The sequence below is a fragment of the Propithecus coquereli genome, unplaced genomic scaffold (genome assembly GCF_000956105.1).
Source record: "Propithecus coquereli isolate 6110/MARCELLA unplaced genomic scaffold, Pcoq_1.0 Scaffold197, whole genome shotgun sequence".
NCBI lineage: Eukaryota > Metazoa > Chordata > Mammalia > Primates > Indriidae > Propithecus > Propithecus coquereli.
This window is the reverse complement of record NW_012144633.1, coordinates 503,346-504,833: the sequence shown is the minus strand read 5'-3', so window position 1 is coordinate 504,833 and position 1,488 is coordinate 503,346. Positions and strand designations below refer to the sequence as shown.

Sequence of the window (1,488 nt, the reverse complement as noted above, 5' to 3'; positions counted from 1 at the left end):
TAAAGAAGCTGGTAAAAAGAAAGACAAGGATAAGGAAGAGAAAGAAGATAGTAGAGTTTTGAGGAAAAAATCTTTGTTGAAGGAGAAATCTAAAGAAGAACAAATAAAGAGCCAAGAAGTAATAGAGGAGTCCCACCAGCAACCAGAACCTGAGATAGTTTACCCGGTAAAATCAATTCTCTTAAAAAGTCTCTTTGGGCTATTCCTAACTGTTTTGGGAAAACATGGATTCTTTGGAAACTTAAAATTCTCTTATCTTCACTACCACCACAGAAGGCCCTTAAGTTTCTTCTGGTATCAATGAGCTCAAACCTGTATCCCACTCTCTGATATCTAGAACCTTCTTTGTAGTCAATCACCAAGATAAGAACACCTGAGTGCCATGAAGCTAGGTTACTAAGGGCACTAAAGATGGAAAATTGACACAAAAGCATTCAATTAGGTATATGTAAATAAGCTACTGTAATAAGTCAACATGAACACAAAGGCTGGCTTTAACTGTCTCAGATAATGGGGGACTTGCTGGCTACATTTGCTTGTCTCTCTGTAGGCACCCATGCTTCCGGTGACTATGCTTTTGTAAAACCTTCCTTTGCAAATTCTCCCTCAGGTAGCTGTGGCTATCATGAGGAAAACCTAATGGGAGAAAATGGAAAGAAAAGTAATAGCCCCTGTCCTTCGTAGCTACTTCTCCAAACCAATTGTTCCCAAGTTTTAGCATGCATTGGGAATCACCTGGAACTCTGTTAGCAACACAGTAAAGAATGTCCTTTCCATATGACCTCCTAAAATGTAAAGTGTCAACACTCCTCAGTATAGCAGTTCACTTTAAACAGAAAATTTGTAGCCAATGAATGAGAACTTGATTTCTTTTTGAACTGCCTTGACAATAATACAGTGATTTGATTTGGACTAGGTTATGAGGATGTTCCAGTGAACAGAATTTAAAATCATAGACCTCCTTTAACGTGGCCTGTCATTGTAACACTATCGAAGGTTCTAAAAGCAATTTGGACACTGACCTCTGAGTCTGCAAAGCGACAGACATATCATTTAGCAGAAATTAAGCTACGGCAACTTTAATTGGCTAACGCTGATAAGTTGATTTTTGTCAATTGCATTTCCACATTCAAAGCATGATGTTTTCTCTTCTAGTTTCGAGGATATAATATGGGAAATATACCCATCCAAATCTCAGGGACAAATTACTATCTGTATCCTTCTGATGGAGGGCAGATTGAAGTCGAAAAGACAATGTTTGAAAAAGGTACATTTTGAAAGTAGCTGGTTAATGGCTTGAGAGATATTAGTACATTTCAGATAATTATGGGTACTTGTACTCCTGAGTGTGATAGGTGAGACTGTCGATGTGTCTACTGAAATTCATTTATGCACCATGTTCAGCATTTTCAGACTTTATATTATTCTATTATAAATGTCTTTGCAAGGCATAGGCCAGCCTGGAGTTTAGCTGGTACACACTCATAT

The 1,488-nt window shown here is 37.9% G+C and overlaps 1 protein-coding gene across 1 annotated transcript in view; it reads left to right on the top strand.

Moving 5' to 3' along the window:
• Window positions 1-1,488, top strand: part of SPAG17 (sperm associated antigen 17) — a 281,081-nt gene that overhangs the window by 177,269 nt on the left and 102,324 nt on the right. The window contains exons 18-19 of the mRNA XM_012643425.1: window positions 1-166; window positions 1,156-1,277. Coding sequence (XP_012498879.1) covers window positions 1-166; window positions 1,156-1,277 — 288 coding nt within the window. The remainder of the gene's footprint in view (window positions 167-1,155; window positions 1,278-1,488) is intronic.